This window comes from Rhinopithecus roxellana, chromosome 1, assembly GCF_007565055.1.
Source record: "Rhinopithecus roxellana isolate Shanxi Qingling chromosome 1, ASM756505v1, whole genome shotgun sequence".
NCBI classification, from domain to species: Eukaryota; Metazoa; Chordata; class Mammalia; order Primates; family Cercopithecidae; genus Rhinopithecus; species Rhinopithecus roxellana.
The window spans coordinates 84483210-84499809 of record NC_044549.1 but is presented as its reverse complement, the minus strand read 5'-3'; the positions used below and the strand labels follow the sequence as shown (position 1 = coordinate 84499809).

The 16600-nt window shown below is 39.2% G+C and overlaps 1 protein-coding gene across 14 annotated transcripts in view; it reads left to right on the top strand.

Annotated features, from left to right (window-relative positions):
- Nucleotides 1-16600, top strand: part of CADPS (calcium dependent secretion activator) — a 492502-nt gene that overhangs the window by 363694 nt on the left and 112208 nt on the right. For 6 of the 14 annotated variants that reach the window (XM_030927221.1, XM_030927198.1, XM_030927225.1 and 3 more), the window contains 3 exons: nt 6315-6416; nt 7916-7979; nt 8378-8501. In XM_030927221.1, the coding sequence (XP_030783081.1) occupies nt 6315-6416; nt 7916-7979; nt 8378-8501 (290 nt within the window). Of the gene's footprint in view, nt 1-6314; nt 6417-7915; nt 7980-8377; nt 8502-8754; nt 8767-10845; nt 10915-11784; nt 11803-16600 lie in introns of all 14 variants that reach the window. The other 8 variants (XM_030927238.1, XM_030927219.1, XM_030927231.1 and 5 more) reach the window with 3 other exon arrangements.

Sequence of the window (16600 nt, the reverse complement as noted above, 5' to 3'; positions counted from 1 at the left end):
CCGGTTTTGAAATTAAATAGTAGCCCCAAGAAGCTACAATGCACACTTGTAATATTGTAGAAATTGCTTATTGTTGCTTCCTATCTTATTCTTTGTGATACAAACACTTTGATATATTTGTTTTAGCAGCATGTCTGAGCCCCAGGGCATCAGGGCATAATTAGAAAAGGGCATGCGCTGGAAGGAAAGGAGAGGAAGGGGTGAGGCTGGCTTTCATAATGAAGCAGTAACTATGGGATGTGAGAGCCCTAATTATAATTTATAATTAACATAGGATTGTACAAACCATATAGATGAGCAAGCAGGGATATCTCCTTTTGAGAAGATAATGCTTTGGTGCTATCTTGAATTTGTGGTTATTAATCACTTGAAAGAGACAAAGGAAAACGTTCCATGCAAGGATTAAATTCGAAGGTATCATTCTAAAACTAGAAGTAATAAAGAGTTAGTTTCTAGGAGAAGTCTTTTTCTTTTTAAGTCAGAGATTAAATGAGGATGTTTGGTCTAAGTGTCCTATTCAGGGAGCACTGCAAAGAACATCTACTAAGATATTCTGTCCCTCTCTGTCCCTTTAAGCTCTCGTGTTTCTGGGCTGGAACAATTTCGTAGCAAGTAGGATTCAGTTATCATGCTTGTTTAAGGACATTTTCATGGATCCATAATGTGGTCTGCAGGCATGCATCCATTTGGAGAGAGAGAATATATCATGTTTACGGTGCCTGCACCAGCATATGTGGACATTTGCATTTGGAGATGAAAGTATATTCCCTCTTCAGCTGGAGTTTTACCCCTTGTTGGTAGTAACTGGAGCCTGAAAGCTGGTTGTATGCAGAGCAGTGGACCAGACACTCTTTCCTCTTCTGTTGAATTCATACTTTTTTTTTTTTTTACACCTGGGTTCTGCCTTAATCACCAAATAGATGCAATATCAGAACATATAGATCATTGTAAGCTTTGAATTAATTTAGCATCCTGACCCTCTTGAAGAGACATCTTACCTTTCAAAAGAAGGTTTTGTGGCCCAGCTTTTAACATAATATGGAGAACCATTCTAGCAAGATAATGAACTGCTAAAAATCTGTGTGCTCACCTGGGTGTGTAGTGACAATTTAATGACACTAAAGAGGTAAATTCATTTCACAAAACACACTGAATCTTGAATTCTTTGACTACACTGTTCACACTTAATTTCAAATATTAAAACGTTTCACATTAAAAGCTCAGTACTTAATTATATTAATCCTATAATCGATATTAATTAATAAGCTCCAGGTCAGGAGCATTTGGGAAGAAGACAATAATTTGCATAAGCAGTCACTCAAAGGATGGCCAGCTGGGTTATGGTAGTTTCAATTTGACAAAAAAAAAAAGAAAAATACAACTCTAGATATATTATTATTTGTGACATGGCTCAAGATGGGAGACTGTGAGGAGAGTGAAGATGACAGAACTGGTGCTAACCACTGTGACAAGAACTTGAAGAACAGCTGACATGACATCTTTCCTATCATGCTGCCGAAAATGTCAACTTTGTGAAGGACAGTGAGAAAATGGTTTGCCGAAAACTTGAAAGGTGGATTGCGGAGATGCCCGCTGTGTCAGATGCGATATAGTCTGCTGTGGCTGGAGAGACCCATTTCTGGCTCCAGTGATGGCCTGCAGGTGGGAGAGCTTCCAGTCTTCAGCACAGCTCCAAAAATGACTGCACTTGACCTGCATATTGTCTCAAGTTTGCGGGATCATGATATACAAGAAGTGAGTTGTTAGCCAGTGTGCAGTTAGGTGGAACCAGAGACCAGGGGCTATGTTCGCGTGTGTGTGCACACGTGTGCATGGGTTTCTAAAGCTAAGTTCAAAGGCATCGTCTATTAAAATTTGGAACATTGTGAAGGAAGGGATATGTGCTTTATGAACTTACATCAAGTTCAATATAAGTAACAAAAACTAACTCTGGATAATCTAAGCAAAGGAGAGTTTATTAGGATGATGCTGGGGGCCTCAAAGACAGGGAAGGGAATGCTGGAATCAAGTCAGCTACGGAAGAGTAGAAAGCAGGACTGATGCAATGGTTCTTACCATATGTTAGAGTAACATGGGAAACCTTAAAAATGCCCATGTCAAGCTGGGCACAGTGGCTCATGCCTGTAATGCCAGCATTTTGCAAGGCTGAGGTGGGAAGATCACTTGAGCCCAGGAGTTAGAGACCAGCCTGGGCAACATAATGAGAACTTGTGTCTGAAGAAAATAAAAACAAAATTAGCCGGGTGTGGTGGCATGCTCCTGCAGTCCCAGCCTCTCAGGAGGCTGCAGTAGGAGGATCGCTTGAGCTTGAGATGTCAATGCTGCAGTGAACCGAGACTGCGCCACTGCACTCCACCTTGGACTGAATGAGACCCTGTCTTGATAGATGTTTGATTGATTGATTGATAAATAGATAGATAGATAGATGATAGATAGATAGAGAGAGAGATAGAGCTTTGAGGATGGGACCGTTCACAATTCTAATAGACAAGATCAAAAACTACTGACCTGTAAGGACAGTCTGGTCAAGGCACAGCTGCTGGAACATGCAAATTCCATCTGTTTCTTCTAGCCTTGTATCATTTATTCAATGTAAAGATTCCAGAGGAGAGTGTCCTGGTAGCTGAACTGAGGCGATAGTCCAGCCTAAATATGGAGTGGCTGTGAAACGGAGGAGCCGGCCTCTAGGAAGCCCTTCAGCATTAATAGTAGGGGAAGGGGCAGTTCGATTTACCCTCACACGAGAGTGGTCAGAATGTGGCTGAGGCCACTCCTCCAAATCCAGGGCTTAGAAAGTGGCAATGGATGCTAAGAAGCCTGAAAGCAAGAAGACTAGAATATTCACGGTCAGGACATGAGAGGGTGAGAGAGTCAGGCTTCTAGATAGATGTTCTGTGTAGAGACACGTATCGGCCTGGAATTTTCTAGCTCGCAGTTTAAAATCCAGCTTCACCCCCCTCTTCTTTCACTCTTTGTGTCTCCTTAAGTGATTTAGGATTGAGAAAGGAAAAAGATGCAGAGCTAGTTTTATGACAGTTGTAGAATCACCCCCAAATATTTTCAGAAAGACAAAACAAAAGCATGGCATCTGAAAGATACCAATATAGTTCTACTATTTATTTTGCAACCAGCACTACTTGGAATGGCACCTTGTAAACAATACAAATGCCACTTTTGGAAGGGATTCATAAATAATATCACGTATCTCTTGCAGAATATCTTGGGTTCCAAATCCACTCCAACCTAAGAGAAATCGGGAACCCTGAATCAAAAGTCTCTCTGACACTGGAAGGACCACCCACCTAATATTTTTTTTTTCTCTAGAACAGTGGTTCTTAGAGTGTGGTCCTCGAACCAGCAGCACTAGCAGCACTAGAAAACTTGTTAGAAATACAAGTTCTCAAACCCCACCCCAGCTCTACTGAATCAACGACTTCAGGGGACCCACCAATCCAGGTTGTCACCAGGTGATGCTGCGACTCGCTCAAGTTTGAGAACCACTGCTCTAGAAAAAGTGTCTTGTTGCTTCTGTGGAAAAACAGTGCTCTCCAAAGCACGAAACCTGAGTTTTTCAGTTAATAACTCTATAGAGATCTATCCAAACCTGTATAGTTAATACTGCCAAATTATAGGGGTCAATGAACAAGAAATTGATGTTTGACAGAATTTTCAAAAACAATGAAGTGAAATCAAACAAAAAAAGAGGATCTTTTTGCTTTTTAACTGACCTGGTTACAACCTGTGATCTTTGACAAATTGCTATTCCTGCATGTTTTTTCCTCACTTGGTAAAGCAGCATCACCTGTTACCAATACCATTTCAGAGCAGTTCTGGCAGTTACAAACAAATTTACATTTTATGTCAAAATCATTCGACATCAAATTGTTTTATCACCTGTTTTTATGGGTGAACTCTGTACTTGTACCTTACAGACTTAGTCAAGTGAGTTTGTTTTATTTAAAATAAAAGTAGTCACGCTGACATGGGTGATCAAGAAGCAAATTTAAGAGACAACAACACTAATTATTAGTTGTTTACTTTTATTGGAATAGCAAGATTAATGGTGTTCAGAAAGTAGTCCAAGGAGAGGTTATCAGGGAAGCAGAAGCTGCTATCTGATACTTTTAATAATTACAAATGGGAATCATGAGAACGAAAGGAAAAAACATAATCCAATGTTAGGTTTGCAATAATATCCTTTATAGTGAGAATTGACGGAGAAGGCCAAGCATACACTAAATGTTCAGTTTTTATCATCTCAGACACAAAGCAGAAAGCTGCCTTCTAATTGCCTAATTGCCTTAGAAGGCTTGTAGGGTAATGAATGAATGGTTTTATTCTCAGAGAGATTTATCTCCTAACAATGACCACACATATCCTGGCTCTTCATGTTAAACAGTCTCCATGCTTTTTGCTGTGATATGTAAACCCTTTCTGAACTGTAAAATTGTATTTAACAGCATTTTTCTCTAGGTTAATTCCCCACTAAGAAACAAAATGCTTTAAATTGCTCCATTTGTCCCCCAGTTGAGTGTGTGCATGCACATGCTAATTATATAAACAAATGTGTGTTCAGTTCATTAACAAGCTGAATTTTGGTTAAAGAAATTTAAAAACCACAGCTTAAGGAAGTTGTAGATTGTAACATATGCGTGAAAAGTTACAAACAAATGCCATGATATGTTTTGTGGAGGCCAATAAATTCATCCTGATAATCTAACTGTAGATTCATGGACATTTCATGTAAAAAAATTTTGTTGTTGTTGTCAAGCATGGTAGCTTGCACCCATAATCCCAGCTACTCAAGAGGCTGAGGCAGGAGAATCATTTGAGGCCAGGAGTTCAAGGCTGCAGTGAGCTATGATCACACTGCTGCACCCCAGCCTGGACAACAGAACAAGACCCTGTCTCTTAAAAAATGTTTAAATAAACTTTGTAAATTAACATTTGAGATTTGCCAGAGAATTTGAAGACAACCTACCTGTTGTTTATCATTCTTCCTTTCCTTGGAAGAGTATGAAGAAATGGACTGAACAGAATTTTACTGTTTGGGGGTATTTTTTATAAAGCAGGGGAGAGGAAATTTTCTCATATTTCAAAGAGGGTGTTTTTATTATCAAAAAAGAAGGAAAGCGGACTGATTAACCCATAACAGGAGGTACATTGCTGTCATTTGCCAAGTCTTTTGTGCAGTCAGACTGGTCTGGTATAAAGGATTTTCCCAACTTATGCTGGATCCTTGAGAAGGCCTATAAATAAGACCATTTGTTTGGTCTCAAGATGACTTGCATTTGCAAACTGAAGAATGTTCCAATAGAAGTTTTATGGTGACACACCAATCTGCAAACTGGCTCAGCCAGTAGTCAAAACAAGTCACTATGAGATCTGGGAAGCTGAAGGCTCTGAATGGGTCAGATTATCCTGCATTTAGTTTGGAACAGATAAATTTGGGCTATAAATATGTATCCTCCCTTTATATTTTCAACTTGAATGGTCCATAACAAATAGAGGATATATGTATGCACCTAAAGGTGGCACAGAACCATGAGAATACAATGATCAAACTGAAATCATTTATTTAAGCTGGAGTCCTTTTTATTACAATGAGTAACAGTTTGCTACAATTGGAAAACGTGGTTGGTTCTTCAGTGAATACATGAGCACTTAAATAAATCTGAACATCTGTAGTTATAAGCAGGAAATTGAGCCATTTAAGACGTTTAACACTGGGAAAGACAAACACAGGTCGCCTGATTTTTGTAGGAATTTTTGTGCGTAATTTAGGGACCCCCAAACCCAAGCACCTACAAGAGAGATAGGTAACACAATTTAGCAATATGGACCAGGTGAGTGTCTGTCCCAGGTACAGAAGAAGCTGTTAGCCACCAATTGATAATGCCAGCTGTTCCAAATTTTCAAGAAAACAGAAATCAGAATTGCATTCTCAAACTTCCCCAATTTAAAAAAATGTTGGCAACTGGTTCAAATTTCTTAAAAAGCTGTGAGCCAAACAGAACAAGTTCAGGGGCTGGACTTAACCTTCAAGCCACCAGTTTGTACATTTTACCATTTCACACGAAATGAGTTACAGCTCTGCACATGTTTCCAAAATGATAACCCAAACACAACCCATCCCCTTTGGAAGCCAGCCCTGAATAGCTGGGCTTCTCCTTAGGTCACATCGATCATTGCAGTTGTTTCTTCTAAAATGGACAGTTTCCTCCTGCTAGAGATTTGATTTGATGGTGTCAGCATATGAGGTTCCCGTCATTTCGTGACATGTCTTCTTTCAGGCCTGATGGAATCGGAACTGTGACTGTTGAAGAAAAGGAACGTTTTGAAGAAATCAAAGAGAGGCTCCGAGTTCTGCTAGAAAATCAGATTACACATTTTAGGTAAGGATCTGGGGCTGGAGGGTTTTAATTAGGAGATGAGAGTGGGAAGGGAAAACTAAAGGGCTTAATTTTTCCAAAACTGTAAATCTACCAGATGATATATTGGATATTTAGAAATAACTGAGTAGAACAAGCAAATCAGTCAGACATGGTTCCACAATAACCAGGAAACGTCACATTATTAAGTTCATGTTATTTCCACTTAAAGAAAAAATTCTTCCATGTTTGAGCTCACCCTGGTCATCAATCTATTATAAAAAGTTGAATTTGAAGCTTCTTCAAGTTTCCTAAGTAAAAATAAATAAATAAAAAGTCTTGTGAATCAGAACATAGTGAACAAGGAAGGAAGGCAGTGGTACTCCTAGGAGAGTCTCCACTTTCTCCACTACCTCAGAAACAGGACTAGCTGGCTACACAGGGAAAGAATGAACCTTGGATCAGCCTGGGTGGGTTGAATCTCCCCTGCATACTCAAGAGAGCCAGCAGGTTCTGCGCTTGAACCTTACACCACATAGCCCACTTCTCCCTTGGAGCAAATTAGGTGTTTTTAGTGCTGTCCTGGTGGTTCTGGACCAGAGATCCTGAAATAGCAACTGAAAAATAATAATAGCATTTCTAATGGTTCCTGTTTATTAAATACTTCCTATATACCGATACAGAACTGGAGGCTGGAGAAGTATTAACTCATGTCATAACAACTTTGTTAGTTATCATAATCCCCATTTAAACCAGGAATAAAATGAGGCTGAGAGAGGTTAAGGAACTTGCCCAAGGCAATCCAGCTGGCAAGTGGAAGAAGTGGGGTGCTTACATAAGATAGTCCGGGTTTAAGTAGCCGTGCTAGTCCCTCTGTCCCATGCACAGTGTTCTGAAGGGCCGGTGTCAACCTGAAACCGGTCACTGGAACTCGTAGTGGTACCTGACATAGTTTTTTTTCTGTGGCATCAAAATCCTCCTGGATAAATCTTTATTGACCATACACTATGTGTAAAATGCATTACCAGTAGCAGAGGTCCATAACAATAGGAAACCACAAGCAGGGAAGGACGGCTAGCAGAATCATGAATTTGCTCTAAATCCACTTTTCTATTCCATATATCGATCTTTTGGGGACTTAAGTAAGTATATTTGAATTTCAGCCTGTTCCAACTAATACTTTTTTAATGCCGGTCTCGATAATAACATATAAGGTCACATTTGAGCTAACGAATAGTTCTCCTTCACAATAGAAATCTAAACAGAGCCTTATGTCACCACTCTGAATATTCTTTTCTGCTGCAGACATTTGCAGAGTCCCTCTTTAGTCATTATTCACACATACACATATATACATTATATACACACATATATGGTGTGAATTCAGATTAACATAACACAACGTGACAAAATAAAAAGCATTTTCCATTCCTCAGAGAGAGTTGCTATAGGAATCAAATTGCAGCATATTTCATGCTAAAATGTAATAATTTAGGCAACCTGAAGAATTTTGTCTTTTTTAGGTATTGCTTTCCATTTGGTCGACCTGAAGGTGCTTTGAAAGCTACTCTCTCACTCTTGGAAAGGGTAAGAATGAAAGTAAAAGATAGATCACATATATATAAAAAGACATAAGCATAATTGTAACGAAATGTTTTGGTTGAATGACCTAGTTGTAATTTTTATAGGATTTGTTTACCATTCATCAAATATCAGAATAGAAGCGAGGAAACTGCCAAAACTCTTGATATTTTATCTTCAAACTCCCAAATGGGATGTACAGAAGATATGTTCCTAGCCCTTCCCTGATTAATGGGTGGCCTTTGCCAATGCTTTGCAATTCTGGTGCTTTCTCTTTAAGCATGGCTCTCAATCCGTATTAAGTCGCAAATAACTGATTTTAAACTTTCACGCTTCTAAGAAGTATGGATGAGTGACACATTTGCTTGAACCTTCTTAATTATCCCTCTTTTTCCTACTTGAAGGTTTTGATGAAAGATATTGTTACCCCAGTGCCACAAGAGGAGGTGAAAACAGTCATCCGTAAATGTCTGGAACAGGCTGCGTTAGTCAACTATTCTCGGCTCTCAGAGTATGCCAAAATCGAAGGTAAGGCTCCCTTCTGCCCCCAGTTTTGAATTTAAATTTTGATATGCCTCCCTGGGGAAGTCTTTCTCTTTTCTGAAGGGCACCCGAAAACAGTGGTCCATCTGAGTATATTAAGCTGAAACCTGGAAGCACTTGAAATGTGGGAGTTTCCTTGGCTGTGGCCAAGTAAATGAATTAAAAGACATCACAGGGGCTCAGAAAACAACCTTTGTAAGGGAACAATATGAAAACAGGATGTTATCAGGTAACTAAGGTCCTTCTGAGAGTCTTTGTTGGCCCTAAGTATCGGCTTTGTGGCTCATGTTTTCCTATAAAGGAATTCTCTAGAATTGCCACCTTCTTTAAACAGAAGAAAATAAAGCAGTCTGTTGTCCACTGCTGATACCATTGGAAGCAATACAAGAATTGAAAAGAGCAAGATCAAGGTTTTGCCTCTTTCTTGCCCCTGAAAGTACCTTGTCCTTTGGTAGTGTTTCAAACTCAATGGCAGGTTAGTGCTGAGCCATCTATGATGGCTCCAGGTTGGCTTTAGATCTCATTCATTCTTGTTACACCAGACCTTAGATGCTTGTTACCACTGCCCTCTCAAGTTTTAGGGAAGTGGTCACTGATGACCCAGTAATCACCAAAGGCGCTTTGAGTAAACTCTACTTGAGAAGATATGGTTCTTTGGGACCTATTCATTCACGAAGGTATTAATCACTTTTCATTGTTACCCTGTTGGCTGCTATAGGGTGATTTGAAAGCCACACCCAACTTGACCAGTGGTGTAAGTGTATAAATGTGGAAGTTCTGTGTGCAAAACTCAATGTGTCCGCATTCTGGAATCTGATGTTCTCTCACACGTGAAACACGACACCTGACTAAAACTAGCAAATGCGCATTGTCTTCCTCAAGACAACTGGGGGAAAAAGAAACTAACCAACCACTCAGACCCTGTCACTTACTCTGCCAAAATCCTTGTTTCCTTAGAGAATTAGGTTAAGAGTATGTCAAATTCACAGTGTTCTGTACATTACACGTCCTCCCTCTCTCAATTTTGTCTGTCTGACAATGCAAATTGTGTACCAGTGGTAATGAATTCATTGTTATGCATCCAGGGAGAAACACTTAAGAATTGGGCACCAAAAGGATGTTTATCAACTCTTGACTTGGTAATGAGTGACAAAAATAGAGGAACAAGAGGTCGTTAAAGGGCTATATTAACAAATAATTGTTCCAGCATTTACTGTCCCAGGATGTAATGATTGGTTGTATTTGGTAAAGTCAGCCAGGTACCTAACAATTCTAGGCAAGGCCAGAGATGGGATGGGATCAAGAAACGTTTTGTTGCCATGGCTGCTGCCTCATAGGTCTTGGTCTAGCTATTACTAGTCTTTTGGTAAGATCTGCTCTCTTCTTTCAGATAAATCTATCCAAAAACAAACTTTAAGATCTGTAAGTAAAAATGCATTCATTTCCAAAGTAGATCAGCTGGTCTGTAATTTCCTTTTGTGCCTCAATTCTTCTTGGTTGTGTTAATTATCTTTTGCACTGTGACTTTTAGGTCTGGGGATTCTTTGAAGAAACCAATTCTTTTTTTTCAACTCTCTTTTCAGAGAAGTACCTCATTGCACACTACCTGCTCTCTTCCGCTTCTCTCCTTCCTTGTCCGTGATTGGCTCAGCCACTTTAATGTGACCTCTGCAAAAGTGGCTGAGACACCAATTTCAAAGCATGCTGGGATTGTTAATTCAGACAACCCAACATCCTCTGGCTGCATGTATCAGGTTTTCTTTCATGAACATAGTCCACCATAGGCTGAGACATTGCAGCCTGAAAGATATTACTAACAGACAACTTTCTTTTACAAGGCTCTGATCCTACCCGCAGAGAAGAAATCTTTCATTTTTTACATTTGAGCCCCTCTGTGAGAATTAACAGCTTAGTTATCTGAGAATTCTGGAAAGAAGTTGTAGTAATATTGCTGGAGACTATGTTTATGAAGAAATACCTCAAGAGCCTTAGATACTAAAGTCTGAAATCCTTAGTATCTTGGAGCCTTAAATCAATGAAATTTTGTTTCCCTTTACTCATGATGTTTTGGTCATTGTATTCTTGCAAACAGCTCTAAAGAGACGTGTAAAATCATGGTCACAATCTCTCTCGTGACTCACGGCATGCTGAATGGTTAATCCAATAGATCTCCAATTTTGAAGCTCCTTTTTCTTTTATCCTGTGTTTATCCCAAAATACTCTGTGGCTATTTTCCTTTGAGCTAATGTAACGTTTTCCTCTAACCTATGACCTTTAACCTCTTTACCTCTGACCTAAGCCTCTTGCATGCCCAAATCCTCTTTTATAGGGAAAAAGAGAGAAATGTATGAGCATCCTGTCTTCTGCTTGGCCTCCCAAGTGATGGATTTAACCATTCGTGAGTACCTACCACCTCCTCACCATGCTGTCTTCACTCTTTCTGTTTTCATTATTTCAAGAAAATCCAGATCCAAACCAACTCACTCTCCTTGCTTCAAGTTTTTTAGCATTGGCTTGTCTGTTGGTTCTGTCTGTGAAACCCAGTGTGAGAAGTCCAGTCACTTTTTATCAGCCTAAAACAGGTTAGACAATTAAGCCATTTGTTTGTGATAAACTCAGATTTGTCTGTAAGTTTTTCAGTTATTCTCTGTCTGTGACCTGAATGCATTTTTACTTTGCTTGTGTGTAACCCTAATTTGTAAAGTGCTTGTCACTGGTACACAATCAAAAGGTAGCAGCTAGGCCGGGGAGCAATGTGTTAGGTGTCAGATAAAGGACATTTGGGGCAAAATCATGCCTTCTTTTCCATGTTTAAGATGCCAAACTATTATGGGTATGAGATCACACCAGGTGGTCCATTCTTTGTGAAAATTAGATCTTATATGCCTCCTGTCTGTTCTCTATCAAGCTGGGAAGCTTTTCCTTGTTCCCTCTGGAGATTTTGACTTGTCCTTGTCCTCTAAACTTTGCCTAGAACATATGACTTAATTGTCACTTGGAGAGTTCATGTATGTTTCATAGCTTGATTTCACATTAAACTTAATTTTACTAATTTTCTATTTGTGCAGCATTTTCCACCTCTGTGAAGGAGACTTTTTTTGCTGGCCCCCAAACTTTGGGGCGGTGGGAACCCAAGGGCAACCTTTTCTTTCCAATATCATGTATCACACATAAGTGGGGGGCATTTTGGTCCACTTGCTCATTAATTCTGCATATGTGTTCTTGTTTCTCTCTCTTCTCTCCTTGTTGTGCTCTCTCTTTCAAATAGAGAATCAAAAGGATGCAGGTGAACCAATTGTATATGCATTATAAATTATCAGGACTGTTGAGTTATATTCAGTTTTTGTTTTTGTTTTTCAATAGCTCCTTAAGGTATGTACTCCCAGAGAGCCATGTGGAGTTGCAATAATACTTAAGGAGTTAATTTGTGCTGTCTAAATACATCTCATGCCCATTTGATGTTGACCTTTATAGAGCAGAATTTCTGAAAAGGCATAAGCTTTAAAGGAATAGAATTCTGGTTTGCTGCAGAGCTTCATTTCATCCTTGGTTATAGGATTCCAGTGATTTGGCCTCATGTGCATTTTTTAAAAAGTTATTTAACCAAATGAACCTTCTTCTTTGTTTTTCATTTCTTTTTTCTGTTTTCTGCCCTATTGAGAAGTTTGTGTTCTTTGATGAATGTTTATCAGCCAAGACAGAGAGAAGTTGTGTCCATGTTGTTCTTGTATGTATCGCGTGATAAAGCAGGAAGCATGGACAGGATGACCGAACAGGGACTGTTGCTGGAAGTTTTATTAGAGGAAAGCTCTTGGAAAGTTCTGGCTTTGGAAATTTTCTTCTTGTTTGGTCCCAAAACTTCTGATCCTATTTTGAGAATAGGTCTGACTTAAAACTTTAATAAATTAGAATGCAGATCATCGTTTTTATAGTCTAAAGGGTTGTCAAAAATAACTATCAGTTAATCCAAATTAACAGTTGAGCACATTTCAAAACAATTCAGAAAGCATTCCTGAGTACATTCCAAGCATAGGGGTACTGATAAGTATTTGAAGACTCATAAACCTATGTTCAAGACACATGAACCTTTCTCTCTGGTAGGAAGATATTTATTCAATCATTTATTCACTCATTCATTCATTTATTAGACAAATGGTTAGTGGGAGCCTATCCTGTAGCAAGTTACAGTGTTAAAAGCCAGAGACTATGTAAACAAGAGGGAAATAGCTGTTAGCTTCATGGAGTATGCATGCAAATGGGTGTATATATGTAAATAAGTATATTGCAAAGCCTATTGGTAGAGTTATGTGTAAGAGGGATGGGGCATTGTCAGAAAACCATGAAAGTCTTCATGAGATGGTAAGGATTGAACTGCATCTTGAGAGATGAATTAGAATAAACGAAGGGGAGCTAGGATTGGGAATGGAAAGTCATCCTACATCAAGAGAGTAATATGTGCAAATATGTAAAACCAGATAGCTAATAAAAAATAATGAATGCTTATTTAATGCATATTGTGTTCGAGGTATGATTCTAAGCATATTATTAACTTATTTCTCCTCAAAAGCCCTTATAAGAGGGAACTATTATTATTCCCATTGTAGAGATGAGCAAACGGAGGCACAGAACTTAAAAAACACACATCCAGAAATATAAGTGGAGTAGCTGGAATCTGAGCTCAGGCAGAAGCCACCCTTTTATCTACTCTGTAATTAATTCAACATAGCTGCAAAACAGAGTGAAATGATGATAGTAGTGGGTGGGTGCTGATGATGGCAAGGTAGGCAGGGACAGGACTTCAAAGGTCTTTCTATGCCATAATAATGCTGAGTTCAGACTGCATCTCGTGGTTCAAAATTTCTTAACTTGAAAATCATGCCAACTTTTGCATGCATATGGATTTTTTCAGAGGAAAGATTCCACAGGTCTCAACTGCAAAGGTGATGAAGAGTCACTGAAGGCTGTTTATGCAAAGAGATAGGTTGGTGGTTTACACTGCAGAAAAATCACACTAGCAGGAATTAAGAGAAAGGACTGAAGGAGGGAATAGGGTAGAAATGGACTTAAAAGTTAAGGTTAAAGCAGAGATGGGTTTGAAGCTTGGTAGAGTGAAGTTTTTTCTAAGTATATCAGGTCTCAATTGCAATCATAATCATACTTCTTCCCTGGCCTTTAATTTTTTTCTTTTGTACCCCTTCCCTCCCTTTTCAATTTTCTTAATGAGAATAGAGCACAAATTCATGGATGGGTCTGCATAACCAACTGTATGGAGGTGGTAGGGCACCACCGAAGTTACACGTGCAAATTGTAGGGAGGCGGATAGAATACTGGGGACTGAAATATGGACAGCTGCTGAGTCCTTTAGTCAGACTATGCTTTAAGAATCTAAGGGGTATGCAGATGGGATTTTGGTGGACTTATGCTTTATGTCTGGTGGCATTATTAGAAATTACATGTTCAATTTAATTACAGTACCTCTAAAAAAAAAGATGCAAAAGCCTACTAGTCTATGAAAGAAAAGCTGTGACTCCTGCAAATGAATTCTATTATTTTAAATACATTTCCATTTAAACCGTCACACATTCTGAACCAGAAAGCTCTGAGAAAGTCTACACTACTATTGCTGTTTTGCTTCAGTTCTTGGCTAAATACTTGCATAATTTTCTGAGCATCATAACGATTCCACTGGAATTTGAAATAAAACAACTTTTTCCTTCAAATATGCCAAGGATTTGCAAAATCAGACAGATGATTATTTGTAGATAGACAGCAGATAGATATAGACAGAATAAATAGGTAGGTAGGTAGGTAGGTAGGTAGGTAGGTAGGTAGGTAGGTAGATAGATAGATAGATAGATAGATAGATAGATAGATAGATAGATGGATGGATGCAGAAATAGATAGGTGGGAGGAAAGGAGAGGAGAGGAGAGCGGGTAGATGGGTGGGTGGGTGGATGGATGAATGATGAGTAGGTGGGGAGAGAGAGAGAGAAGAGAGCAGCCTCCGATGAATCTATGGGCCTAGGCCCTGTGCTAAGGGCTTCTGATTCAATCCTAACCTTAGACTCATAAAGAAGGCTTTATTTTTGCACCCTTTGCAGATGAAGGAGCTGTGATTCAGACAGGATAAGTAACTTTCTGAAGCAGGATTTGAACTCAGGTCTGTCTGAATTTAAATACCATGCATTTTTGTCTCTTTCTACCATGTAGACTTTTTAGCTGATGTGGTGAGCACTTAGACAATATCCATTCATTCAATGGATAAGGTCAAAAGTATGATACCTACCACTTTTCACATAGGAAGACTACAAATTAACACAGCAGTCCTTTCTGGAACTGAATCATTGACAAAATCTTTACATTGTAAAGTCTTCCCAAGGGCAGTTGAGATTTCCCCAAGGCTGTCAAAGAACTGCGGACTTTTTTTCTCTCCAATTGACAGAAACCTTCTAGATCAGGTCAAATCTATCCAAAGGACTTCCAGGAAGATTCTGTGATGTTGAGGTTTTGTATCTTTCTCTGTCTTCAGGCAAATTTCCTACAGATCTAAGGCTTGTTGAAAGAGAGAAAGAGAACCAAGCTGGTAAAACCCACTAAAATATAGAGCCAAGCCACCACCCCGCAGTCTTCTATAAGGGACCAATAATAATAGTGAATTCAATAATAATGATCTCATCCCCACAAGATGGCCATTCTGAGATGAGGACCATCTCATGCTTCATGTCTTATATATGAGGGACTAAGTGTTTCTCTTTTATTTTATTTTATTTTTTGAGGCAGAGTCTTGCTCTGGAGTGCAGTGATAGGATCCTGGCTCGCCACAACATCTGCCTCCTGGGTTCAAATAATACTTTTGTCTTGGCATCCAAAGTAGCTGGGACTACAGGCACACACCACCACGCCCAGCTAATTTTGTATATTTTTAGTAGAGACGGGGTTTTACCATGTTGGCCAGGTTGGTCTTGAACTCCTGGCCTCAAGTGATCCACCCACCTCGGCCTCCTAAAGTGCTGGGATTACAGGCATGAGCCACTACACCCAGCCTTCCCACCCTTTTTGTTTCATTGGTGCATGAATCAGGGTTTCCAAGACCAGATTATTCTGTGGACTAGCACCTCATCTATACTTTACAATAAGTGGTGGGGACAAAGAGAAACATGTTTTAAACACTGTCACCAAGAAAGATTTCGGGAAAAAAAAAGGATGTGTTAAAATATGTCGTGAGTCCACAAATATGAAATCAGTGTCTCTCTCTTCTATCAGAAAAAAAGATATGATGTTGCAGATGATGATAAACGTTGTTTGTTGAGAACTGAATATGTGCTAAGTAGTTTTGCATATCTCATTTAATTCTCACCATGACCCTGCGAGGTAAGTGTTTTATTACCATATTTCATTGAATCTAAAGGTCCATCAATTATAAGATGCGCCATTCATATACTATATTATGATGTGCTATCAAACATAAGATGCATCCGGATTTCAGAAATGTTAAAATGTGCCTCTTACTTCAATGAAATAAGAACTTATGCATTCATGCATGGAAATCCTGAAGTAGAAACATGTTAAGTCACTTCCCCAAGGTTAAACAGCTGGTTAGTTGTAGAGTCAGAATTTGAACACGACCCTGTTTAATTCCAAAGTCCACATTTTCAACTTCTACACTATAAAATGCTTGTGACTTGTTAGCAACGAAATTGTATGACACAAAAGAGATTTCTTGATCATTGACAGTTGGAAAAATCAAGGCCCAGAGAAAAGAAGCCAGGTTCAAAATAAAATGAGTAGTCAGTGACTCTCTAGTCTCTTGTCCTGTATGCTATTCAAGAGCCGTCACCACCCCACAAGGCCTCCTTACCTTTCAGTCAAGACATAACGGCCCCATCCACAATCCATTAACTGGTCTGAGCTTCCAGTAGGACACTCGATGACATCCAGCATCCACATGTTAGAATCATATATGTGCAACTCCAAGAAAACACTACCTCAAAACCAGCCTGAGCACTCAATGATTTGTTATACCCCAAATTCAAATCTTTCTCTTGCCTCCACTAGGTTTTCTAACCTCTGTAACCTCACTTTTA